We start from the raw sequence: 26,552 nt of genomic DNA, 5'->3' as shown, positions 1-26,552 counted from the left end.
TGAGTGACAGCACCCCTTTTCAAGCCTATTCAAGCCATCCAACATGAGCATCATATAGTAGGTAAATATACATGTATACACATACATACACATTATATATATAAACACAAACTTGCATATATGGATGTATACAGTGCAAGTTAGTTAATACCCTATTAATATTAGTTAATAGCCCTGAGAAATACTATTTGTAATTATCAATAACCAAGGCACATGCACAGAGCAATTAGATTTTAAATCAATAACTCACTTCTGAATCAGCAAAATTTGTCCTGAATTTAAGTGGCAAAACTCCAATGTTTCCAATGTGTTGTTTTGTTCTGCTGAAAGCACCAGTTATGCCTGAAGTGAACATCACTTTGGAACTTACTTTGTTTTCCATTAGAAAAGAAAAACATTATGTAACTAAATATCATAGTACCATTGCTATCAACTATGTCTTATTATTTTCAACTCAATTTTTTAAATGAAGAAGAAAAGGAAACTCCTGGCTTTAATTTTAGCTGATATATTATGGCCAAGCTCTTCATTCAGTAACCCAGTACATACTGACTTGTTTTGTGTATTATGCTTTGGTACTTTATCTTCTTCCCAAGTTCTGCAGCAAGCAAGCTAAAAATTAGGCTCTGGTTCACAAGTGGGTTCTCTCTCCCTGCCCTTATCTCCCCTTCTTCTCACTTCCAAGTTGATTTTACAGTCTTGAAACAGAAAGCCAGTGGGCAACTTCATTTGCATAAGGAAAAACAATTGTTTTGTCTCAGGTCTGGTTTGCTTTTCCTTAAGAGGAACAGCAGCTAGCCTGCCACGTTCAGGCAACGAGGCTGGAGAGGCTTGCTTTCAAGAAGCTGCCCCCTGAGAGGCGCAGGCTCCCTCTCCCTTCCTGGGGCCACGTGCAGCAGGGACACGCTGCCAACACCGCCTTCAGCAGAGCGATCTAGCGCCTGTGCTGCCGTTGGAACGTGCATGGGTTGAAATGGTTATTTTATGTGCAAGTGTCAGCCATGATTTCTTGCCAAACCGTTCTCAGGAAAGATGCCAAGGATCTTCCTTTAGGTGAGCCAAGCCAAGGTTTTATTTGACAGAGAAGCTTGATTTTGTTGCAGTAGAAACTGTGTGGACACACAAAATGTGCAGCACACTGCTATTCCAGTATTTCATCAGAAAAAAAGAAATAAGGTGAGTTTGATGCCACATTCAACTTACCTTTTCATTCCATGCCCACAATCCAATGCCAAGAAATGCTATGCCAAGGAACTAAAGGGAAAAAAAAATATATCAGAATAGGAACTACAAATTTATAGATTTATTTATTTAAACATTCGTATTACCTCATCCTTTATGTTGGATAATCAATTTTATCAGGACTTTGGGAGTTTAGCAAGAGTTTTAAAATATGCATATAGTGTGTGTTTTTTTTGTTTGTTTTTATTTTACAACTCAACCAGTAAAACTGAGGGGACTTTTAAGGTTGCACAGCTCATTCAGGGATGTTCTACATACAAATAGTAGATACAATAAATGTCACTTTTGCAGCATCACACAAATAAGGCTTCTTGGCTTGTCAGACTGCCCCAAGGCAAACTTCACAAGCACGCAACACATTATTTTGCTGTTGTATTATCCACCACCCATACAGAACAACAGTCCTCACACCTCTCACAGACCACTCATTAATAGAAAGGGATTAAAAGAGAGCCCTAAATATACTTTTACTATCAGTTTTAGCAATGTTATCCAGAAACACAGAAAGATGTTTAAACATAATATAACACAGGGGTTGGGGAAGGGGGGGGGTGGGGGGGATTGACTTCACAGGTCTGAAAGAGTAAGAATTTTTAAAAACTAAAGCCAACATTTACTAACCCTTTTCATACTGAACGTTTCTGTATTTCATAAAGGAATGTATGAAAGACCGTCCTTTCTCCACCAAGGTATTCAAAAGTAGCAAACTCAAAAAAGAAAATGCCTTCCAACAATGACGGAAAGGGGAATAGTATCTAGGTTTGCTACCTCCCTGTATTCTCCACTCCACTGAATAATTTAAGTGTATCATTGCCCTCCAAATATTACAGGATTTCCATACAAAATCCACACAAAGGATCTGTGAAACAAGCAGAAAAGGCAGACTCCATCTCTTGACACCACCACTGTATATTTGGCGTGATACGGTACCAATCAGCCAGAATACTGAAAAAAATATATACTGGGAGGCTCAGCACATCTCTAAACATCCACCTGTCCAACTTTAATCCCTGGTTTTTTAAACCTAAGTGCTAGCTAAAAAGAAAATTACACACACTCTAATTTCAGGGCATGTAATTGAATGGTGCTTGAACATCAAACTTGTTTTTCCTTGTGGTTTCTGGACAACACAGCGCACAGATTTATTTTGGCACATAGCACGTTTTCTCTTAAGATCTGTGTAAACAGCTAAGTATCCTAACGATTTTTCTTTGCAAAACAGGACAGAAATGTTTTTCTGTTTAGAAGTGGGAGGAGGCAAGAATATCAACTTTAAAAGCTTTCCCAGAAGTGATTTCACCAGCTTCAAAGCAAGATTCCTTCTTTGTTATCTACACTAACTTTAAGTGGCAATTCTAGCTTCCATACCACAAGAATTTCCATACAGTGTAACTCAGCATCAAGGGGATTATTCTCACTGCAATACCCTGAAGTCCCCCAATACCCCTCATATCTCTGTGATATCTTCTGCAAGCGTGCTCTGCCTGCCCAGCACTACTACACCCTCCAACTCACCCAGAAGCGCATCTATGCTAACTGGAGTGACACTCTCCTTTTTGACTCGAAGAGTCACAACGGCAAATTTAAACAATACTACAAGGCAGCAAGGGATCTGTCACAAGTTTGACTGTATTAAATACAAGGATAATTGAAAATTTTCTTGAATAGAAAAACAGGTCAAGAAAGTCTGCAATTTCAGCAGCCTTAATTGTCTATAAAATATAAAAAATGGATTAGAAAGTACAGTCTCCTGTGATACACCACGTTAGCGGGAAAAGGTTATCTTACCTGCATCAGGACTGTTCTTTCTCTGTGGTTGCACAGCTTGCCAGAAGTGTGTATAATCCTTCTGACTGGACTGCTTATTTGAAACTTGACAAGATTAAGCTGCACAAGTTTCCAAATCACTTTCAGACAAATGCAGTTAAGTTCTCTCTCTCTTTTTTTTTTTTTTTTTTTTTTTTCATATCAAGCTCCTTTCCTTCTTTCTTACACAGCCAAAAGTAGCAAGGACAAAGGAACAGGAGTGGGGTAAGAAAAGTTATTTTAAAAAAAATCCATAAATGCATTTGGAAGCGGCGAATTTTCACTTCTAGAGAGATACAAAGCACTATGTTTTGCAAGGAGCTTAATACAGTTTTGAACAGAGTGAGCATAGAAAAATAAAAAAGAATTTGATCAGTGCACACATACGTAACTTAACAGCCATACACATCAGCTGCAAGTCTGTCTCAGATCTACCAACTTTATTAAATTTAATCCAGTTAAGTGTCCTTATTCTTCACCAGATGTTGAGAGATACAGGGATAAGGTATTACCTCATGGGTTGCAGAAGGTAACTTACAGTAGACTATACGGGTCTCAAGCCAGACTGATCTCATTACTCAATCTGTAAACCGAGAGGAGAATGTACAATACTAAGCTGAAGCACCTAAAAAAACTGAGATTGTCAAGCTTCTGGCAAGCCTGTTAACAAAACCCAGGAAATTGATTCTCTTGAAAACTCTCCGAGAGAACTCACAGAATTACTTGCTGCTCTGTCCTCTTCATATTCCAAAACAGAAATCTCTGTCCAGTTGCCTTTTGAGCAGCTGGTGAAAAAGGAACAATGGTCAAGACCCATTAGGAGAAGAAAGGGTTTGGGATGGAAACATGAAACAGGATGCTGTACAAGTCAAACACTTACTGGCATTCAGAATACAGGATTAGATAAATTAATGGAGGATCCACAGCTAACGAAGAGTGACTTTGACATAGCTTCTGGCTCAGAAAGTTTTTAAACCATTGATTATCAGGAGAAAATAAGCAGGAAGAGATCACTGTATTGATGCGTTGTTGCTTGAACACCTCCTTCCCTAGCCAAACTCTACTTGCATCATTTAAGTCAAGATACTGAGCTAGGCATGCCGCCAACCTAACCCCCTAGGATCACTCCCAAGCAATGCCCACCCCTCCACAAACAGCCTGCTGCAGGGTGAAGCTCTGAGGAATGCTCTCAGTAATCCCCTCTGGCACGAGAGAGATGTTCGCCAGGAGACTTGCACCTCTCCCCAGGATTAACTCCGGCATCTCTTGACAATTATGAAAAACTTTTGTGTAGCCTAAGAGAAGTAGAAAGTCCTTAGCAAAAATGCAGAGGGATTTTTGCTGTTAGAACCAGAGGTAAAGCAGGATGTATATCCTGCTTATCCTGTAATCCTTCTGCAGATGGCTCCGAGAAGGTCTTATTCTGCTTGCTTGTAACCAGAAGGAAAACTTCTTCACATCCTAAGCACGTGGGGAGAGGATGACACGTATCCACATCTTCTCAGTTAAGTCTGGAAAATTTCATTCACATCCTTTAAATTATTCCAATGAGTAATAAAAAGGTGGAAGTTGGCCTCATTATCTACAAAACACTATACAGACAAAGATGGCCTCAATTCTCCACAGACATCTAGTAAGACCATTTCGCCTGACTGTAAATGGTCACCAGATCTGGGACAGAGCTCGTAAAATCTTGATTTTTTTTTAAACAGCAATTTGCAAGAAAACATTAAAATATTCCTCCAGAGTATTACAGCATTACAAAAAACTTGCATAATAGTACTTCCTGAGCAATAGGCTTTCAGTCTGTAAACATCAAATAAATGTGTTTAGATTTCTCTTCTATAAAGAGTGTAGGCATTTAAGAGCAGAAAGTGTAGCAATACTTGTGCTGTTGCCCTACTTACAAAGTTTATGTGCAGTTTTCAGAAGTGGATTGATCGATAAGTGTTTCAAGCTGCATATATCTTATTCCCAGTCTTGCCTGCATGGCAGTAAATGATTCTTTGTTGCTAGGGTTACAGAACGGCATTTCATCTAAAGGATGCTGAGGTAAATAGCAATGTAAATACTAGATAAAATTTTAGAGGGAGATGAGCTTAAGCAGAGCAATCAGGCGGTACTTCATATACTGAATTTTTCATTCCAGCTGACATTAAGTAACCTGGCACCGCGTTTCAACCAAAAGCCCGACAGCTGCAGACCAAGCAGCAAAAAGGTCTGTTAACATGCCATGTGCATAAACCAGCGTATGTCCGTATGTGAATGTGTTAGCAAAGAGTTGAGAGGGGAAGTACTACGGCACAGCTGCCTGAGATTTACCTTCACATCATTACAAACGCACTAGCAGGAACATGTCAAACTTGTGAAAGTTCAGAACCAGAACTTCCTCACGATAGCGTTTTTTTTCTTATTATCATGTTTTTAAGCCCTGTGTTGAGGCAGCATGTAGATCTGCCAGCTGCCCCAGCTGCCCCAAGAGCCACGCGCAGCATTAGTGAGGAGACTCAGGATCCCAAAGTCGGTTCGGCGCCACATCCCTGCAATATCCTGCAGCAATCCACACAGCAAGACCTCCTCCTGCGTGACTCAAGCCAGCACAGCGAGGGAAAGCAGGGTACATATTTTACTGACAAACGCAGCAGTGATTGGGACAACACAAAGAGTAATATTTCACATCCTGAAATGTAAGCAGGGAAATACAGGGCTTCGGAGCCCTTCAAGTATATAAAAGCAGCACTGACAAGTTCCTAAACGGCTCTAAAACTCCAGTGAATAATTTTTCCCTAAGCACTTCCTCTGCAGCAGTCTGTGTTCAGATCCACCCATAGATACTTTGAAGTCAGAATACTCACTGTTTTCTTTACAGGATTTTGTACCAAATCAGTCTTTTGGCTTTTCAACAGAGGGCAAAAAGGAGATTAATGCCTGTGTCAGCACAAGGCATTTACTGTTGTTTGTTTTTAAGAAGCTCTTACAGAGAAAAGGTACCAACACTGAAATTAAAGTTTCATACAGATTTCTTGTGCTCTTCACGCCACTGATGTGCACCCTGCTTTTAATATATCAATCTATATTCTTTTAAACAAATTAAGTAAGATACCCTCTCAACTCTCTTCTCAACAACACAGCTTTTGCCAGGACCAGTAGGAAGAAGACACCAGAAGTCTGCTCTGTTCCTTTTTCCCTCCTCTCCAGTTCCAGCAATGTTTCCATTCCCAACACAAACGGGTACAGCATTTCATTTTCAGGTGGCTAAACACACACTGTGACTATGGGAAAGGCAAACTGCTCAAAACGTACGTACATGCTGACATATTTATGTTAATGTTTACAAAGAATGTGCTCACCTAAAGCCCATTTCTTGTTTGCTTTGAGACATTACCAGCAAGAAAACTCCATGTACTACAGTTGGTGAATGAAGATGCTGCGTAGGTGACTAATTACCATTTTGGTTCAAAGCGACATTCAGATATAGACTGAACATACATTAGAAGACGTCAAATTCCTTTCCTTTTTATGTTCAGCTTTTAAAAATACATTAAACTACATTTCACAGACTACTGTCCCTGTGATACCTGTTTCCTCCCAATGCAAAACGCGTACACGGAGGAGAAATAAATCCCAGTTTTCACACATTTTTTTGCTCAGCTGTATCGGAGACATAACTGATTTTATAGAATCCCCCAAAGTAGAAAACCAGACCTGAGAACACAGAGAGAAAAGCTGTCTGCTCCATCTCGCACAACTCTTAACATGATGCTTTCTAATGAAGAATTAAGCTTGTACAGACCCCACTTTTCAATGCAAGGTACTGGAACTGTTAATGTATTTATTATTTGCACCAGTATGGGGTTTTCCGTTTTGTTTGTTTTAAAAGTAAGCCAGATATACTTCACCCTCCCAAACGCACAGACATTTGCTATTATTTTTCTTATTGCCTTCTCCAGTTCTTTAATTGCAAAAGCAAGACATCTGCTTTGTGTTACAGTTGCTCTATGTATTTATTTTATTGCTTTCTGGTGGTGCAATTGTAAGTACTGCCAATCAGCTTGAAGCAAGAGTCCCTAAAGACTGAAGTCCCTCTCCTCTTGTCCACAGAAATTGATATACTGGAAAACAGAAAAAAAGGAGGATGAATTAGACTCAATTTCCCCTGCTCCAACTTTTGGAATAACAACTCCCCTCAAGCCTAGGATAAACTAAATTTAACTCTTTCCAAGTTCCAGTGAGGCTCTCCAAACTGAGGTCCTACGTGGGAAGGCTGAGAAACTGCTGCACGCACCTTGCCATGGGCCTCTTCCCTGGCTTTGCTTCAGAGCTGCACAAAGTACCCGGTGGGCCTCTGCTCCTCCTGCCCAGCCCTGTTCTTGCAGCCATACCACCTCCACCCCTGGCCCAGGGCAGGTCCAGCTCTGAACCAGAAACTCCCTAATGGCAAATACAGACATACGTGGCCTTTGTCAATACATGAAATAAATCAATTGCTGATAGTCACTGCAGTGAGTGTTGAGGGAAGGAGGGAAGAAGGGGATAGATACGGGAGGGGATGTGGTAGGCGTTATGTGATGGCACAGCAACTGCTCACTTTCCAAAGATGCAGCCAGGCGCGCAGAGACCTGTGCTACTTTTGTAACACGAAACAAAAGCGTAACCTCAAAAGCTGTACCAGCTGTGTGCATGCATGTCTGTACATCCCTTGGGTTTTCAGAGAGATGCGGGGAAAGGAAATAAAGCCAAAACACTATAGACAGGTATCAAAGTTATCTTCCAAGATCCAGAAACAATTACTATGAGCCATCCGGATACACAAGGGACTGTGAAGTTCTTTATGGTTTTGAACCCTGTAGCCCATGCAATAGAGGGACACAGCCAATTGGTAGCGTTTTTAGCCACCGTCAACCCTCAACATTTCCTCTGTACTACACTGTAACTGCCCAGAATTAAAAATTACTGATTAAATATTAAGCATGGTTCTGTAGACCTCCCAGTGCAGCTTTTGGAGGCACAGATGGTCTGTGGACCAGAGCTCTGAAAAATCCTGTTCCAGACAATAAGGTAATCTAACCTGGCAGTTTCTCCTGTAGTGAACTGCTTCTTACCAAATCTAAAAGCTACCGCATGTGCCCTTGATGTATTTGGTTATTCACCAATTTAAGTCAAATTTTTACTTTATGTCAAAATTAAACAAAGGTTTTTTTAGATACTTTTATACTACAGGATAGCTTTCTATTTTCCACTTAAGGTAAAATTTGCAGAAGTAGACATCAATTTGTCATTTCTGCAATAGCATTACTTGGCAGGGGGTAGAGCAAACAAACTTGTGATTTCAAATTCTTTTCAAACAGAAGCACCGTGGAACAAACAGGAGGCAACAAATGGTCACAGCGCTGTTTACCTGAAGGTTTTATTCCTCGGCAAAAGTTCCACAGTTTGGCAGTCAACAAAAGCAGCCGTAAAACAGCTGCTCGTCTAACTGAAACAGGCTGCTGACCCTTTGTCTTGTTTCCAGACAGCATCAAAAGCACCTCTATTATTCATCATTCATCCACAGAGGAACTGGGGGCTTGACTAAACATGTAGAGAAAATGCTCTTCGCTTCTGCAAGGTGCCCCTTCAAATCACGGTTGCTTAACACGATGCGGCGCTCTGGGGAGGTTCTGCTCCTGGCACCTGTGCTGGACTTGTTTTGGAGAATATACAGTGCTATCACTGCCATTTAATTTGAAGGCATTACATTTGCTTTAAGAATAAATGTGTTGAAGAAACAGAACTATGTTGTAAGATTTCCAACTTACTATGAAATAATCTGTTCTCATACAGTATCATCCCAACCAACAGCATGAGCAGTATCTTCTAGGTCACATAAAAGGTTCATATGTTAAGTACGATCTTTTTATTCCTGATTTCATTGTCACTTTGAACTACGTTATTTCCACAAACTCTAATTCCTGATGACTGCATTGCCTTTGCCTCCTGTAAGGCTTCCAGCTTGCACAAATGCTAATAGCTAATTCCTCCTGTTGAGGCATATCAGGGGGAAAAAAAAAAAAAAAAGCATTACAAAATCTCTTCGAGGGATGTGGAAACGTAGTTGTAGTACATACAGATGGCTCACTAAGAGCAAAGCTATAAAAAGGAAGTGACGCTGCCTTACTAAGACCCTCCTGCCGCAGAGCTGTGCTCTTGCGGTCAGTCCTTGCCCACCGCTCCTCCACGATGGAGGAGGCATGCTGGCACTGCGAGGGTGGCGTGCAGCGTGCACATGCCCGCCAGACAAGCTCATTTTCACCCTCACCTGTTAGAGCAAAGCTGCTGCTTGTATGATCCCAGCTTTACCTGCATAGTCATTACCAAGGAGGACAGTGCTACAAGATCATTTTTAAGTAAGCCGTGGAAACACTAGAATTAGCTTAGAAATCAAGTCTTTATCTCATATGTCAGTTTCCAAACAGGGTCTCTCATGAAATAAATAAATAAACACACGGCAACTGGATTTGCTTTGGCTTTCTGCATTCACCCATCATTTTAACTTAGTGCCAGAGTGCAATTCCTCCTTACACGGGAAATTGATTTCCTTACTTCCTGCTCAGCCCCAGAAGGACTTCCAGGCAGAAGGTATATCAGAGCACAAAGCAGCTTCCTAATAGGAAAAAAGAATCCTGGGCAAGTTTTCATGCTTGTTTGGGCACTGCTTTAAAAGAAAACACACAGTTTTTAGCATTGGGTGCCACAGAAAATCAGTTTCCCATGGAACATTTGTCCTACGCAGAATCTCAAGCGGGACCTCTGCAACCCACAGGGTCTCAACGCAAGCCTTCCAGGCAAAAGCTGCTATGTTTGGCTCATTTGGTTCAAAGTTAATATGACTCTGGAGAACTCTGCCTTTAAGAGTCCCACGAGACCTTGTTGAACAGTGCTGCTTTGGGCACACTGCATGACAGTGACGTGTTAGGGCACAAACTGAATAAAAACAGCAGACCTCTGTCAGACTGAGGGGCTCCAAAGGCCTCCTGAGTACCCCAACTGCAGACTTCTCACCCCTAATATTCAAGTCAAGGCTAGAAGGAGATGAGGCAACCTGTGCTCTAACGACCCGTGATGGAAGTAGAAACGCACACACACACAACAAAATCTTCCTCAACATTGCTTAAAAGACTTCATCTCCTTAAGGAGTAACTCCACACTACAAATACAAGTTTATTCTAGTGGTGCTTTTATATAGCGAAGATGCACCTCAGCTGTTAGCCAGAGACAATTAATTCCAGCTAAAAACACCAACGTAAAGAAGGCAGTCTGGTAGGGCCGGGGTAAAAATTTGAGCACAAATGGAGAATGCGTGCAGCATTACACTGCTAACCCGGAGCTCAACACCTCCCTGCCTGCTCTGCAATTTGAAGCCAAGTTAGCTGAGAAAATAAACATTTTGCAGCACAATAGCACTAGACTAACACTGCAGAGAAAAAACAGCTTAGTATCTTAAAAACATTACTGCAGCTTTACCCAAAGGCAACAATTTTGGTTTTACTTTCCAGCCACTAACCATGACAAACGCACAGGCAGCAGGAGAGGAGACAACCTGAAAGGCAGCAGCATGCTTTCCCAGAAAGGGATTTGGAGAGGAAACCACTCTTAACATAGTTCCTCCAGCTTTCAGCCCTGCTTTTGTTTAAAAGCACATATATTTGGAAGCCACTTCCAAACTCTCAAGAAGTAAATGCAAAGAACAAAAATGTCACTGAGCAAGGAAAAGCAACATCAAACAACTTTTTCCTGTTCCTTATAAAAAACAACTGAATTTGTGTCTTGACTAATATGCCCAAGAAAATGCAGAACAGTGCTTGTCTTCTCTTCCATTTCAGACGTTTCTCTTCCATTTCAAAACACTTCAGAATGGGAAGTTTCCCCCTTAATCTGTATCTTAGTACATCCACTACAAAGTAAGAAGTCTTTTAGAACATAAATTATTTTCCTTTCTGTTTTGATTTAGTTTTTGTTTGGTTGTTTTTTCCCCTCATATTTTTAGATACTTATTCACTTGAACCGAAACATCAGGAGACAGGAAGAGACCTTCAAATCTGGTCCCTCCCTGCGGCACAAACATTGCAATTAATCTGTCTTAGGCTACACAGAGGAAGAGCGAGAGAAAAAAAGGTCTTGGGCGACGCACAATTGGTGACAAACTGTCACCACCACTGCACAACTATCAGCAAGAATCCTTCCCCAATACCTCATGTCCTCCTCATAGTGAAGAAAGGTGACCACAAACAAACTGGAGCAGTAGGAGGGCTGAACATATGGGCCGTACAGATGGAATGGAGTTTAACTATCCACACACAGTATCGTATACTTCAGAAGTAAGAAAATATCTGCTCTAAGCTGAAAACTTGTTCACTGGAAAGATGACAGAAAACGGCCATGGAATTCTGTGCATCTGTCTGCAAGCTAGCAAGGTGATGCGATGTGAAAAACGGCAAAACAAGATTTTATGACATTTAAAAAAACATTCTCAGAAAAAAATATAATTGCTTTCTAGAAATTTTCCTCATTCCGCTAACTCTATAAAGATCTAAAGTAGCCAGCACCACTGAAAGTGTTTGGTATGGCAGCAGCCCACCAAATACCTGCAGGCTCTTCTTTCAAATGTCACATCAACGCTGGCACCGGCAGCGTCCAGCTGTTCAGGTTACTGTGTGCATTACAGCTCCTGTAGGAGACCCCGCTGTGCCCTGTCAGCATGCAGAAATGAACCCGGGCTCTCGAGACGTGTGGACATGGGCCCATAACACTTAGGATGTAGCTGGACTCGATTGCGTAAAACTGCGGGTTTGTTAATTGTGCATTAACCTACACAATGCTAAGGACACGGGGCATCCTGGTGAGCATACATTTAAATGCAAACACACCAAAGCACACAAGATAACCCCACTCTCTCTCTTTCCCTTGTCTGTTTTTAAATTAGGCAGCACGTCCTCAACAGCCCCTTGTGCGACTTGGGGCCCCCTCACTCCTCTAACCACAGCATTCTTGGTGCTGGCAGTTCTCTTTTCAGAATTTGACTTTTCATTCTGATTATACCCAGTCGGAATCTGATTCATCCAACGCCGGCAGATCACCCGGCTTGTTTCATACAAACAGCAGGTGCAGGGTTTTCTACAATTGGGCCCATCATTGCTTCGCCCCAGACACAAAGTCACTCCCATGGACACTCTTTGATCCAAACTTTCATTCACCGATCTGCTGCCAGCCCTTTCCACCTGGCCAAAACCACCTCCAGCTTCAGGTGGGGTTCCTCGGTGTGTGTCATTTAGATGTACCTCCATCCAAGTCTTGGATCGATTCCATGATACCTGGCAAAGAAAGTACTGACCCGTGTCCAGGCAGGGAGCACGGAAGGGACCCAGGGGATTGCAGCTGTGGTTTCGGCCCTGACTCGCTTTTCTGGCTGCACTCATGTGGCCTCTGCTTGATTTCGGTCACCGCCAAATAGGAACAAGCAACTGCAGGGTGCTGCCTGACCCTCTACCCTGATGCACCAAATCGCACTGTACTCCACAGCAGCCACCCTGAGGGCACTGAAAAGGGAGAGAAAGGAGAGCAGTGTGTGCGTGAGGACAGACGTCACCGATAGCTTTTAGCCTTGCCTTCAGTTCATGCAGTAATTAGCGCTGCCATCTCTTGCCTCGGAGCAGGAGGGAAAACTAGTTGTATGTGTAAGGGATATGCCCCAAATTCAGGAGCGGGGTTATTTCCCTGGCCTGCCACTGTAGTCGATACGTATGATGTTTATGTAACGATGCAGGACAACGAATCCGTGGCGTAGCTTTCCACGCCAGCAGTTTGGTCTGTCGCTGCCTCGCTCAGCGCTCCTACTCGTGCCTCTCCTACACAGCTCCAGGCAAGCCGAGCGTCCCCCAGGATGCGCTAGAGGGACTTAGAAGCCCCGTTTGGTGAAGTGAGCCCCTGCGCTCCCCACCGCCACGTCTGTGCACAAACAAAGAGCTCATGATCAGACGCGAGGCCATGTGGAGGCTGGAGCTGTGAAAGCAGCAGCAGCAGGAGAAAGCCCACACTCTGCAATGCTTCCAGTGACTAAGAGAGATTGGGTTTGGCTGCTGGCTAGGCCAACTGTCTGTTCCCGTAAGACACCGCATCTATCATCAACCTAGAGGTATACAACAGAACCAAAGATGTTTGAAAAAATATATTCTTTTTCAGATGTTGGAAAAAGCGTGGAAGAAATCTGGCTTCATTAGTTCTCCAGGCAAAGTGCATACAATGATCACATTAAACTCTGGCGTAATTCTCCAGGTTTTCCCTTCTGACTGTAATTGCAGCTGAGAAATGCTAGAAGCTTTTGAAAAACCTCCCCCAATTACTGCTAAAGTCCAGGGTACCCAGCTTAGAAGAACTTTCTTATTAACATAAATGTAGTTAAATTGGGAAGTAGAAACAAACACATAGTGGTAAACCAGTAAGTTGTTCTTTATTCTGAAGCCACCCGTTTGTATCACAGAGTCAGTAAGCTAAAAATAGAGCCACAGGATTTGAAGCCACCTGCTGCATCTCCTCTTTAAAAATATTTTCTTCAGAAAGCCAAATTTTGACTGGAACATTTACCACCCTTCCCAGATCTTCTGCTTTGCCACTTTACACTACAAGCAATCAGTTTTGCAGCTTAAAGGGTTTCACCTCCCAGAATAGCTACCTATATTTTTGCATTCTTTCACAGAATGCATTAGTCCAATTTACTTTAAATGGTTACCTCCTTACAAAACAAAGGCATCTTACAGATCTCACCTTTCCTGGAGAGGGAAAAAAAAAAAAAAAAAAAAACACAAACCAACAATGTAACATTTACAGAGTTCACTCTTTTCATCAGTTTAAGGATTTCCTTGATACTCACCTCCCAGTAAATATAAAATAATTGGATCCGGTTTGAGTCCTAAGAATATACTCACATATAAAACACATTGATTTCCTTCTAAGCACAACTTCACCAATCAATATAACAACAACTTAAGCAGAGACCCTGGTAATCTTCCTACTTCTGTCATATGAATCAACAGTAACTGTGGGGAAAAAAAAAAGAAAAAACAAGGACCCCAAGCTCCCAGATAGATTGTTCTATACATTGGAACAAACAGTAAAGAAAATGTATTTTGACTAATTCACCACATTGCTATGCAAGTTTTCCGTAAGTCAGGGCTGAAAGCACTGGAAGTTTGTGCCAAGATAACACGACAGCAACTCTGTGGGTCAATCTCACCTGACAGAAGCAATACAATTAAGAGCTCAGCTTAAGCTTGGGGATATACTTTCTACTTAATTCACTCTTCCAAATCCTGTCACCAAGGACTTCCCCGGTACCCAGCCACTCCACTATTCCAGAAATACACAGGAAAAGCAATAATACAGACAACAAACCTATCACATGTGTACACATTCATATATACACACACTTAAAAATTTGTACAATAGTTCTCTTCTCCCGTACAGTCTTGTAAGTTAATGCACAATATTAGTAAACCCAAAAATGGGGAAAAAAAAACAACTGGCACATTTTTGTTATAATATTTTTTTTCATATTGATCAGAATATTTTTCTGGCTCCAAAAGAGAAAATATAATCAGGAACTATTAAAAAAAAAATCCTGTACCTCAGACTTGCATTTTCCCTCCCTTCCTTTTTTTCCTTTTTCTTTAAAGGGCGTTTTTGTAGGTCTGACTCCTTTCTAATATTTATACTGTAGTTAAACTCAAATTGGTTTGTTTTCCTGTGCTCAGTGAACTTGAAAATTGCCCATCTGAAGAAGTCCCCTTGGCACTACAGTAAGCAACTGCTATTCTTAGCACTCTCTCACAACACGGAGCATGGAAAGCTGTACGATAAGCATGCAGGTAAGTTCTCGCTACCTCATTTCAGAGTAGAAGTGAACGCGACACCCTGTCACAGCACGCAAAATGAAATTCAAATTAACACTGAAAAAGATCTGTTTTTAAAATGGAGGTGGTCTGTGGCCAACAAGTGACCTCTAAAATGCCAGGAACCAGGGCCTGCTCCTCAAGAAACGATGGGCTTCCATTTCTCCATGCCTCTGGCAAGACACCAGCACGCAGGCTCCCAGCTGCTGGTCCTGAGCAGCTCGATCGGTTCATGCCCTGCAGGACGTCTGCCAGTCCCACAGCATGACCGTGGATGCCCTTCGTTTTCTGAGCTGTTTCAGTTCTCTGCATGAGCAACCAGTGCCCTCCAGACTTCGTATGCAGTGTAGTCCTTCTTATCAATTAGAAATTATAAAATATTTTTTAAAGTATCCTTATGTCACAATTTCAGCTTTTAGTTTTGTTTTTTTTTTTTTACCCTGAATTTGCAGATCAGAAACTGCAAACTGTCATGTTATCAAGCTTGATAATTTAACCAGTAGTTCCTCATCTATCCCTCCCACACCTTTAAAAAGAGGCACTGAGGAAGTCCTTCTATATAAATTTTCACATCGTAGAAAGACAGCTATTTTTAATATCTTTAACTTAACAAGGCTACTGCTATTTGTTTTGCATAGGAAAAAAAAATCCTGAAGTAAAATTCTTTCACCCCAAGATCCAATACCTTCTCCAAAAAAAGAAGTGCCAAAAATGTTTATACGCAAGCAACCTCATGTCCTCCATCACCTCACCATTTAGGCAGCAGCAAGTTTTGCCAGAAGCATGTGAACCAGCTCAAAGCCACCAATGTTTTACTCAAGACAAATTATCCCTGATCCACTTCTCAGAGACCAGTCTTTGAACACGCGCTGTCAATGGAAGTGAGTTTATTTGTGCTGTGTGACATTTCCTCACAATTGCTCAAATCCATTCCATGAAATGAAGGCTGCAACCTGGACAATAATTAATCAGGATCAGGAAATGTCCAATGAATTAGTAAGGGGAATTCTTCGTTTTGAATTACTGCTGAGTGAATAGAGTACACTGTTACATCAAATTACAAAAAAAATTAACACTCATTTCAGTGAAATTGCATAGTGTGGCTTTTTAATCCCACAGAGTGTCTACAAAAAGGGATTAGGAGCAATAGATTGGTGCCATTATAGCAAAAAATAAAAAATAAACAGATGATGGCAATCTGATCTTTTAATATATTTTAGAAGTCAGAAAAAAGGCCCCAGAGGTGTACTATTTTTTTCCATAGAAGTCACTAAAACGTTTAATACTTAATACACATTTCATTATATATCACTGCTTTATTCTATTGCTGAAATGATTAACTCTGACAAGCCCTCTTATGAAGTTACTGCTACAGTTCTGGTAAAATTGACATGAAAGAAAAACACTATAAGACAAGGAGTGCAGTATCTAATCAATTTATGCTTGGCTGAATGAAGAACAGAACTAAAAATAAAGCTCTTTCATATTCCCACGTTCCATTTAGCATTTAGGATGCTTTACGAAATATTCAGAAGTATTATCTATTGGTATTAATTTGTAACCCTTTTCATTATTAAAATTCTGTCTGCTAAATCCAGCTAACTGGGGATTAGGCCAAAAAACTGTAAACATATTTCCCTTCAAAATAAGAGTAGCACACTCAACTCAGCACTTAGAACAACTTTAAACAATACGAGCAAAAACAAGCCTCCACCTATGACTAATTTCTTTTTTCCGTAAATCCTAAGAGGAGAATTTAACACAAACGAGCACCGTCGGTTCTGTTGGTTGCATTTCCTTTTTATGGTCAGTTACGTGCATCAAGGACCGAGGCTGCAGTTTCTTCAGAGAGTTGCTCTTTCCAGACACGTTTTAATTTTCACTGTGGTATGAAACACAGAAGATGGCAGCTGCAAGGACAAGACACTGCTGCTGAAGCTGCAGGGAAGATGCAATAAGTAGCCGCTGGGCCTCATATTCTTTACCCAAGCTGCTCCACCAGCAGCCAGCCCAGGAGCTCGCTTCAGAAGCCTACCTCTGCCCCGAAGCACCGGGCTCGGGGGAACAGCCGCTTTAAAGCAGGGCTCTGAAGTTTCTCCAATTTAGGTGCTCTTATCCCTTTAATTGAGAGGTGGTGGATGAGCAAAATGCGTTTTGATGAACAGATTAGGATTCTCTATCTTTACCTAAGACCACCTAGCACACCGAGTAGCTCGCACTCGGTAGTTTTACACATGCAAAGATGCAGGCAGTTAAATGCAACTTGGGTTCAGAACCTATCCTGTATGCACAGGATAGGTGTAAGGGTTCACAAGCATTAAACAAATGCTTAAAACTACACTTACAGTGTTTAAATCCTTACTATGTCAAAGGAACTTAAAATAACTTTTGAAGATGAAATCATCAAAAAGAGGATTTCAACCTATGGAAACAGTGCAAAACTGAATATTGGCAGCAGTGCAATTCTACGGTTGCTGATAAAAAGCTTGGGCCTCGAGTACAAGGTACTGTTTTCTTCACCTTTCACTGACCTTAAAATAAAAACAACTGCAAAAATACGTAAGCCGTTTTCTCTTTTAGAGGCAGTACCCTGGATCAAGAACTTTTATTAGTGTTCCCTGAGGTCCTGAACTTCCACAGCCATACCAGACGGCTCGCTACATCGTGTCAATAATCTGCTGATTAAAGGTCGCTGCTAAGTCCCACAGACACGATAGACCATGACAGCTTAATGATCCGCTTATTACAACCTGGTGCAAGATACTTCCATAAATCAACATTTTCTCATTCCGAGCTAGTCTGCAAATTTCTGAAGAAGTTCAGAAACAAGACCGGGAACCCCGAAGCTATAGATTATACGAGCAGCTGAAAGAATGGAGCCGACAGCACCACCGCAAAGAAGCCAACGAGAAGCACGACCTTCAGCGCATGTGTGGCAAGTTGAGGATCAGGAGTGCCTGGGAAGCAGCAACTGGCAGGCCACAGCTCCACCACACGAGCTCTCGCCATGGTTTTGCCATTGACCTGCAACGAGACCTCGCGCAGGTCGCGTCCCCTCCGTGCCGCAGTTTCTCCTGCCGCCTTTTGTCGGCTGAATAGCCTGAACCCTTGGGGACAAGGCCTGTCTCAAAGCTGATGGCCGAGCACAATGCTAGCTCGATTGTACAGGCAAAAAAAAAAAGTAGTTTCTCAGGCCCAGCAAGGGCAAAGTGTTAATGAAACGCTGGTTTCTTATTGTTCGCTTCAGCGAGACTGGGTTGGGGCTTTTACAACAGATTATTGCTGGTTCACTTCCACTAACATTTTTAATACCGAACGTACGAGAAAAAGAAAACAGCATGTGAAAAAGCATTTCGCAAAGTTTTCGTTTTAGCAGTACTGCTAACACCCATTTGTTTTAAGCCATACACTGTTACAATAAGGGGGGGGGGGGAGATCCACTGTTTGACAGATTTTAAGAAGTCTACAAGACAATACTGGAGCAAGACTAAGGGAGATAAAGGCCCTGGAACAGAGTGGCACCATTGTCACGTGACAACAAGATTTAGGGGAAAAAATAAAGGAGACGAGAAATGCAGGGGCCCATCTTTTCTAGTGGCCTGCTTTAAATGCTGCCAGAAAATAAAGCTAGCAGCAGCCTTATCAACCACTCACACCTGGCAAATTTTCATCAACATCAGGACATTAAAGACTGTTTTGATATCTTTTAGTCACAGCAGACAGCTATAGTTTAAAAGATGTAATTACCTTGTCTGACAAAGCCAGACACGTCTTTTTCTTCATAAAAGCCTGAGACTCAAAGGACAGAGAAAAGAAAAAAATAAAGCAAAGTAAAGAACATAAAAAGCAGGATAGACGGGTTCACGTGACTCGTACTGTCTAGCTCCTTTTCTCCTCACCTGTCCTAATTAAAACGCATTTGGGATTAGCACAACAAAGCCCAGTAATGCCACCAAGGATCCCACGAAAGCAAGGGCAATAAGCCTGTTTGCCCCAGGCTGCATGCCCCTGCCTTTGCCCAAGTAATCTGAAGTGCTGACTAGACTGAGAACTGATTCCTGTGGTATTTTAAGCCATCATCAGGTATCAGAAATAAAAATCAGGGATCTCCAGCCTGGTAGGAGCTGAGATCGCAGACAGGCCCTAGACAAGATGCTAGCAAAAACATGAAAACAAAATAATTTACACCCCCCCCCAAATTATGCATATATTCTTGTTAGCATTTCCCCCTATAGCAGTACTAGCTACTTGTTATCTTTTCAGTTCTACACTTACTCATCTGGTTTGCATGTCCGCCCAGCTCTCAGAAATGGAGAAGTCCCACCATGGAACGAGGCTTGGAACCAAAGCCCTTCTGGGACAGCAGCTTTCTTCCACTTCATTTCCACTGCATCAGATTATTTCAAGCAAAGAAAACAACTAAAACACACAAACTTGTTTCCCCAGGCCTTTCAGAATCAGCTAGCTCTAACCTGCTCCTCCAGAGCCACCACAGAAGCATTCAAAGGCCCTGTTGTCTCCAATGCTCCCTGAGATCATTAGCAAGGAAGACTGCAAGACATATCTACCAAGAGTTTTCCATACAAAATTATCAACCTTAAGCAGCTACTACTAACTTCTTTTCATTTTAGCCAAATATTTGCTGTGCAGTCCCAACAGCTACTGTATTTAAAGGACAATTTCAATGTAAAATGTTCTTGATCTAAATTTCAGATTTCTTTAATCTCTAGGGCTGGCTGTGATTTTGCTGTTGTTGTTTGGATAGGTTTCAACTTAAGAAGACAAATAATTACTACTTACAAAGAAAGGGACTTGTAAAAGTTTTACTTTTCCTTCCAAAGCATCGACTCTGTTCGTTCAAAGACTTCTACTTCTTCCTATCGATTGTTAGCAATCACAAAACAACAAAGAAAATTCTGCATCAAAACTGGCAGGGTAGCTAGACGAATATTGGATACATGAAGAAACACTCAATAAATTTGAAAAGCTTGAAAATTTCAGAAGGCAGTATCTCCTTAAATATCCCACCACCATCCCTGCTGCCACCCCAAGTCCTTTAAGACATTTCTGGGCATCACTAGTTAAAGAAAATGAAAAAAAGGGATTTTATACTGCTGCTTTTCAGCTTACAGAGGATCGAAACATAGCTTCCTGGTGACCAGTTCTATCATGTTTGCCCTGCACCAAGGCAAACTTCTGCCAAGTCTTGCTCCACTTGAAAGAACCAATAGAACAACTATTTATTCAGATGCTTATCAAATTTTCCAAAATCAATAATGGCTCTGAAACAAATCAAATAACGAATAATAGCTTCCTTTCCTCCTTTCTGAGAAGGGCAAACATAACAGGCAAAAAAAATAAAAATCTGACAGCTGTCTTTGTAGCCTTTACACAATGAAAACTGATGGATTTGTTAGGCAGAGTATTCTTACCATTTCACACACCCAGACTGAATTTCCACAGTGCACTTCAGGTGTACTTACCAGACACCCACTGCATTTTGATCAAAAAGTTTCCCTGAGGACACAGACACTGTGCAGCTGTGCAATGTGCAGTTGAAACTATTTTGATTAATATCAACACATAAAGTCAAAATCCTATTCTTACGGCAATATCCACCCACAAGTTCTCCTGTACCGGTTCTGGGCTCCATTATTTCCAGCAACACTAGTCTCGAGCATTTTGCAGGAATTTGAATTAACACACCCTTATTACCAAGTTTGGTGGAAGGCTGGTTTTAGTCAATCTACTAGGACAGCAGGAATGAGGAGAAAAAGCTAGTTGCTAGCTATGTGAGTAATTATCAAATGTTCGCTACCAAAACGGAGTGATGTGACAAGGACGTTTCCAGGGGCCTCTCCTCTCTTTGTTAACAACCAGGATGAAGAAAAACAGCGCATTTATCAAGCTTTCTTACGGCAGCTACAATGAGACTTCAAGTTTATTTTAACAGAGTACAGAGATCTTGACAGAATGAAATAATCCAGTCAGTGGAGACGGTGTACAAGGAGCTACTTGAAAGCAGAGGTAGGCAAGTGCAGTGCAGAGAACGACTGAGCACACAGCAATTCCTCAGAAAAGCATCTAGCACAGGATTACTCAAATGGCTGATGCCTGTTAAGACTCATTGCAAGTAAATTCTGCGCGGACTTCAAGGTCCCAAATACATATCTAGCATTTACGCATTATTCAGGAGGATCCCCTGGTTCCTGGAGTTTTCTTGCAGCAGCAAAGCACTGCTGAAATTCGGGACACAATAACTGCGTGCCTCTCTGGCAAACGCGCCGTCATACACTGCTTCTTAACTGAGAGAATATCATTTCACAAAAAATTTTAAAAAGTTTTAAAGACCTGTGGTGAACTGCAAGCTGAATGTGTCAACGATGAAAAGCTCTCACTAGAAATACAAGCTTTACATACGAGTTTACAAATGAAGCAAAATAGCCTGCAAGAGAGTGTAATCCTTATGCTATATTTAGTCTCTGTAAGGCTTAGCTGGGTGTTACATCTAGTTTTAGGCACTTAACTTGTCCAGAGACATAGAATCATTCAGAGCATCTAAGAATGCAAAGAAATGACTGCTGGCCTAAAAAAAAGAAGTGAAGAGATGACTTAGGATCTTTATTGAAAGACACAAAGGAGAGAAAACTGGTAACAGCCTGCAACAGTTGTGGAAAGAGGGAATAACCGAGGTCTGTGTTCACAACAAAAGCTGCAGAAGGCTGAAATTTAATCAAGGAGGATTCAGACGACACATCAAGTCCAGCTTTCTAAGAGGAGGACAAGAAAACATTTCAGCTCCTCTGATGGGTCCCTGTCCCGCTGCTTTCCTGCCACCACACTCAGAGTCCCCCAGGAGGCCGGGGCCTTGAGGAGCCGCAGACAAGGTGCCCCCTGGACAACAATGGGGACAGGCTTCCTCACAACCTCCTTTTGATGCTGGCATGCTTGTAGATACCCTTCCTCTTGGCCTTGTATCCTTAACTGGTTTTCTTTTCAGCTACACTTTGGCTTTCTTGGTAGCGTTGTGGTGCCCAAAGGATGTGCTTTATGCACTCTGTCTCCCCTGTCCTTGATCCTATTTCTTCTATGCTCTCTTTTTGTGTTTCAGCTCACTAAAACTCCTTGCTTAGTTGTGCATCCCTTCCCCTGATATGCTTAGCCCTCCAGCAGAGGGATGATTTGTTCCTGGCCCCTCAATAAGCTTTCTTTAAAGACCTCAATCGGACCAGAAAAAAACTGTTTGTTAACAAATATCAACAAAAGAATAAAAGGAATTGATATGGCTTCAAAACCTTTGCTACATTTTTCTGAGATGCAAGTTACAGGACAGGGTTAAAAATTCTATGAAGGCAAGTACTGAAAAAAACCCTTGTAAATAAGTTATAACTGGAGTTACTATAGACCAACTTACAAGCTGTCATTGTAATTATTTTGCCATCCCTCACCCCATCTCCCACGCCTCCAATGAATAGACATTCTTCGCTTTTGAGCTGAAAGCCCTTGTAGCGAGAACAAGCTGAATGTATTGAAAGGTTTTGTGACTGAGACAAAACAGTGCAAACTGAAGAGACTAGTGTAAGACCCCAGATTTAGCAGTATACACTGAGGATAACAAACCTTTACACATCAAGACTTTCAGCATTATTCTTTAAGGCTGGATTTCTTTCCTCACTCTAAGAGACCTAATCATTTTTTTTTTTTTTTTTTTTTTAACTGTGCTGCAAATGATCACTTTGAGAAATCTGACGATCCTACTTGCGTCCCCAGGATGGCAAGGGAGGCAGCTGGCTCCTCCTGACAATGTGGCTGTCTCTGTCCCCAGGCTGTGACAGAGGGGAGATCCACATAAGAATCATGTGTGCCAAAGGCCTAAAATTGTTGAATAGATTTTCACAGTGTGTAAATCACATCCCAACTACCTGCCACCTATAAGCTTCTTCTCATGAACCTTGTGCCTTCCACATAATAGTGGTCTAGAGTAAAAGAAATATTAATACAGTTTGCCTTGTAGTAGCAGAGAATTATTTTATTTGAAAGAACTGACTCCTGCTGAAAAGAGACAAACCGCACCAACTGGAGAAATCTGAGAAAATATGCTATTGCAAAATGCCAGCAACTGTCACATTCATCACCATAAAATCAGCATTGTAAACTATAACCTTCTACAGCCATTCCCCAAAAAATGAACAACAGAATGCAGTCTGAGGGGTTTGTTGTTTTTTTTTTTTAAGGTACACATAAGATACACAAATATTACTGTCAAATTTTATTTGCAACACGTCACTGCTTCACACCATAATTCCTTTTTTACTCCCACTTCCATTAGGAAAGTTACATTACAGAAAGTCACATTTAAATTACCAGAAAGAAAAGATAACTTGCAAATATGACAGATGCCTGCTACAGTTACATTTATAACATCATGTTCAGGATTTTTCCCTCACTTCAATGAAGACAATTTACAAAGAAAAAAGAAAAAGCATTCCACAGACTGGCCTAGAACAAAGCAAAGCAGTTTGAAAAAAAAAATAAAAATAAAATAAGAAGCACTAAGGGATTTCTGTGATATAATGCCATTTATATATAGAAATAGAAGCAAAAATAAACATACAGATACTTGCATTATTCTACCATAGGTCAGGTTATTCCACCATTAATGAGAATATGCAACAAAACCCTGAACAGTGCAGACAAAAATAGCATTTTCCAGACAGGACTGAAAGCTGAAGAACCTTCTAAGAGGAGCAAAGTGGCATCTTCCCAGAATATTCCAGAAAAGGAGCATACTTCTACCAGCTTTGGCTTTATCTGACTCACATTCTTCACACAAAAAACCAAATTGTTCTCCATCTACACAACAGGAATGTTGGTGGGGCTTCCAACCTATGGAGAAAAAGATTGGTGCCCTGTTCCTCCAGCTCACCACCACCCAACTCCTTTTGACTGACAAGGAGCAATGGCACCAGAAGCCCTCACAGCCTTTTCTCAGGTCTCAGTATTAGAGAACAAAAATCTTCAAAACACAGACCTGCAAACTCTTGAGGTTGTTTTACAGGCTTCATTATAATTACATTTTTCCACAAAGCTCTAGCTACTATTAACTTGTTATTCATTACTTGAGGTTCTCAGTTTTGCTTGGCTCGCTGGTTTTCATAGGCATAGAAAAGATAAAAATTAGCTGTCCAAAATTCTCTCAGTCTTAGCTTAAATGAAGACTCTCAAAATCAAGCCTCCTATCTTGGACCCTTCGGTTTTTTCAAAGTTTGCTTTGGCAATGCCAAAATCATCTTGCTGTGACTGTATTTTCTCTCTCCGCCTTCTTGGGGAGCTGATAAGAATCCTGAGATAAGAATTCCTGAGATAAGAAAGTGATCTAAGATCAATCTTCTTTTGAGCATGTAGAGCACATCTTAGGAAAGGCAGGCAAATAATTGCCAGCAAGGCAAAAGGCAACAATTCCAGAAGAAATGCCTGTCTCAGCACCATAAAGATCTTTATAGGATATATACAGTAAGTAGTTAATAAGCATGTAACAGTAAGTGTAACATGCTAAGCACTGAAGGAAGGTGTGCAGTTTCCCCTTTGGGCTGAAAGGTCATTTACATGCAAGCTGTACCAGTGGAGAGCTCACGCCTAGGAGCCCTGGAAGAGACTGCTGGCTGGTTGGTCTCTAGTGATCCTGTTGCACTCTCGGGTCTTGCAGCCGTGTCTGTAAACTGACTTGGAAGAGCAGCAGTAATTTCTGTTGATCAGGTGTCCTACTCCCAACTACTGGTCTTTCAGAGCAAGCAACACACGTTAAAGCACATGACACAGACACAAAACAGATAAATAACCCAATAGCGATTCACAAATTCTTTAAAGAACCAAAACAAATGTTCCAGCTGCTCCCAAAAGCAAGTCAACAAGTATTTATGTAGTCTCACAAGTAGAGACTATGTGCCTTTGCAACATGATTTATGAACGTGCTGTACTTCAGGAACTTACAGAATGACCAACTGATCAAATACAGAACAAAATACATCTCATTCCTAAGTGGGCTTCATATAAGAAGTGCACAAAGAAAATCTACTCTGAGATTTTATTGCAAGATTTGTGTACCCATTTCTACAAGCACCAGCCAGAGTCCCCATATAAAAGAGGGACAGGACTGAAAACACCGGAATTGCTGTTTTTTAATAGGCTATAATTTATTAGAAGATCAGGAGCAGCTCTCCATTATAAAGGGAATGTGGTCATCTGTACCACTGGTTTAGAAACATTGATTTTGATCACCTTGGAATATCAATGAACAGAGGTTCAATAACAACCATCCACCCTGACAATTAATGGGAGGGGAATAAAAGGAGAAAACTCCACAGAACACAGGTTTCAGTCCCTGAGTACGTATATTAAACACCCACTATCAGTCACCTCGTGAGACCTTGTCTCACCTAGGTGAGACAACAGATCCCACTGAGCACTGGGGGTGAGGAAAGAAGCCAGGGGGCTGATGACCAGAGACACGGAGGCGCACCATGAGACAAACTGCAATTGCACGACTAAGAGCTTTGAACCAAGAAGGACCTCTAAAACAATCAGCTCGCACTTTGAGGGCTTCAAATAATATACTGGTCAACTCCATTAAAAGGAGTTATGCTGTCTTACACAGGTAAGCAAAGACAACACCCTACCACTACCTTAGGGGTTGCTGACACTGCTGATTCAGAATGATTCTACAGGTGACAGTCAGGTTGTATACACTGCCAGAGAAAGTCTGTTAGAAATGAGCTAAAAATTCAAATTGATAATGGAAAAAAGCAAAAAGCAAAAAAAAAAAATTTTAAAAGTTTTAAAGCAAAAACATCCTTGACCTGGAAAGAAGATGTTTTTATATTCTGCAAGGGTCTTAGCAACTTTGCAAAAAAAGGTTTCCGTTCCAGAACAAGAAATCAACAGGTTTCTTTGACAGACAACCATGCAAGTTATCACCACAGAGTAATCAAGAGCCCAGCTGCCTGGAAGCTTGTTTGGTATGCGAGAGATTCTCTTCTGCTTAAGTCCTCAATTTGTCTGAGCCAGGGGCTGAATCTGATCCGAAACTCTTCCACAGACAGAGCATGGAAATGAACCAGGTTACCAGCCAACCAAAAAAATTCCACACTGAAACAGACAACAAGAAATTTAGGGGAATAATTTCCCCTAAAGATTTAAAAAAAAAAAAAAAGCCAATTTGTTGAAGTCTACCTCCTAAAAAGTGCATTTTATTTTTAATTTTTAATTATTTATTTATTTATTTTAGCCTCTCAGTAAATTCATTCATCTTAGAAAGGGAAGTATTCCTTTATTTATTATTATTGGAATGCTTTAATTCAGCAACTTACAAAGGCTAGGATCTGGATAGATACAGGGGCCTGGCAAGCAGAAGCCTTTGATGAGCTTCCAGCTGACTGCCCAAGAGGATTTGTTTAGGGCTCCCGCTGCTGTAAAACAGCATGAAAGTTTACTCTGTCCAGAGGGTCACATGAGGGACTCTTAAGACAATCTCGTTTTCAGAGAGCACTGACCTGGCTAACACAGGCTCCCTCTATTATTTTT

At 41.3% G+C, this 26,552-nt stretch overlaps 1 protein-coding gene across 2 annotated transcripts in view; it reads right to left on the bottom strand.

Annotated features, from left to right (window-relative positions):
• TSPAN5 (tetraspanin 5) overlaps positions 1–26,552 on the bottom strand; it is an 84,488-nt gene that overhangs the window by 22,080 nt on the left and 35,856 nt on the right. The window contains exon 2 of one of the 2 annotated variants that reach the window (XM_035545882.2): positions 1,204–1,254. The exons of the other annotated variant lie outside the window; for it this stretch is intronic. Within the exon in view, the coding sequence (XP_035401775.1) occupies positions 1,204–1,254 (51 nt within the window). The remainder of the gene's footprint in view (positions 1–1,203; positions 1,255–26,552) is intronic. 2 annotated transcript variants of the gene reach the window in all.

The sequence above is a fragment of the Cygnus atratus genome, chromosome 4 (assembly GCF_013377495.2).
Source record: "Cygnus atratus isolate AKBS03 ecotype Queensland, Australia chromosome 4, CAtr_DNAZoo_HiC_assembly, whole genome shotgun sequence".
Taxonomy (NCBI): Eukaryota; Metazoa; Chordata; class Aves; order Anseriformes; family Anatidae; genus Cygnus; species Cygnus atratus.
The sequence above is the reverse complement of the archived record's forward strand: the minus strand, read 5'-3'. Positions and strand labels throughout refer to the sequence as shown.